Below are 1441 nucleotides of genomic sequence, written 5' to 3'. Positions count from 1 at the left end.
TCCTGGTGGAGCGGCCTCGCCAGACACAGAGGAAGAGGATGCAGGCAATCCAGATGAGACTTGATAGGCTGAGGTCAGATGTTAGGGAGGAGGGTTCCCCTTTCTGAGGACTAGGTGAGGGAGGGGGTACAATGGTGGAAGGACGGGACCAGGAAGCGATGAGGGAAGGGAGCTACAATCGGGATGTAAAGTGAACAAAAAAATTTTTTTTGCAGTTTTTGTGGTTTTATTTAAACACAAATAAAACACGCACTCAAGCCATCTACTCATTTTCTTTGCTGCACAGCCTGGTGTTGGGATTGGTGACTCCGATGGCCAGCTGTGCTGCTCTTTCTACAATGGCTTTTTGGTTCTTGGAGGAAACATTGTGAGCAATCTCAGCACAGTAAGATTTGTTGCACATCAGCAGCACTTCCAGTTCCTTGACATTGTGGACCAGAAACTTCCAGAAGCTGCTAGGGAGCATGTGCTTGGTCTTCTTGTTGCTCCCATAACCAATGCTGGGCATCAGGATCTGGCCCTTGAATCTTCTCCGCACCCTGTTGTTGATACCTCTGGGTTTCCGCCAGTTTCGCTTAATTTTGACATATCGGTCTGACTGGTGCCTGATGAACTTCTTGGTCCTCTTTTTAACAATCTTGGGCTTCACCAGAGGCTGGAGGGCAGCTATGATGCTGCAAAAGAGATGGCAGTCACCTTGTAGATAGCACCAAGAAAGAAGGAAGAGATGGTAGCACACAAGGCCAAAAAATTTTTTAAGTGCAATCATAATAGGAATTTTTTCCTCTACTTTTAGGAGTATTGAGCATTTCATTAACTATTTAGATTTTTAGTGTTTGGTACTATTTTTTACTTTTTTAAAATGTAAAAACCATTTTTCTAGTGATTAATAAAGGCATAGATTTTTTTTTTTTTAAAGAAAAGAACGTAAGGTGTACTGTGATGGGAACACAGTGGAAATATTCAAGATGTAGGCAATGGTGGTAGAATTAACAGGGTCAGATGGAAGCCCCCTCTTTGCTTGAAGACTGTATCGAAGGTCTTCCCCTACATTTGAGGGAGCAAATACGTGAAGAAAGGTATACCCTCAGAGGCTAGGTGAGTGAGGAGTGTATGGCCAAACTTGGGAACTCAAGCCCTGTGGGTAAACAGATGCATCCCATGGGGCATAAGAAAATATAGGTCCAATAATAATAATCTGCCCAAGAATGGCCTGAGGCCAAACATCCCAGAGCTGTGACTTCCCCGTCCCCACCCCCCACCCTTCCCAAGAACCTGACCCCACTGTTGTTTATCATGCTGTCATTGTTGTTCATCATTTCCTTAGTGCATGTGTCTGCCGCACTGGGGCACAGTCTTGCCCAGTGGAGAGGCTTGCAAGACTCCTGTAGGGACACAAGGAAAGATATGATCTGTAAATGTCAAGAAGCCTGGAGAGGCT

General features: G+C 45.0%; 1 protein-coding gene across 1 annotated transcript; it reads right to left on the bottom strand.

The window, feature by feature from the left end:
* Nucleotides 1–262: 262 nt before the first annotated feature.
* On the bottom strand, nucleotides 263–769 carry LOC127202016 (60S ribosomal protein L32-like). The gene has a single exon (XM_051160608.1). The coding sequence runs from the start codon at nucleotides 767–769 to the stop codon at nucleotides 263–265; it is 507 nt and encodes a 168-aa protein (XP_051016565.1).
* Nucleotides 770–1441: the final 672 nt, after the last annotated feature.

This window comes from Acomys russatus, chromosome 18 (assembly GCF_903995435.1).
Source record: "Acomys russatus chromosome 18, mAcoRus1.1, whole genome shotgun sequence".
NCBI classification, from domain to species: Eukaryota; Metazoa; Chordata; class Mammalia; order Rodentia; family Muridae; genus Acomys; species Acomys russatus.
This window is presented reverse-complemented; position numbering and strand designations above follow the sequence as displayed.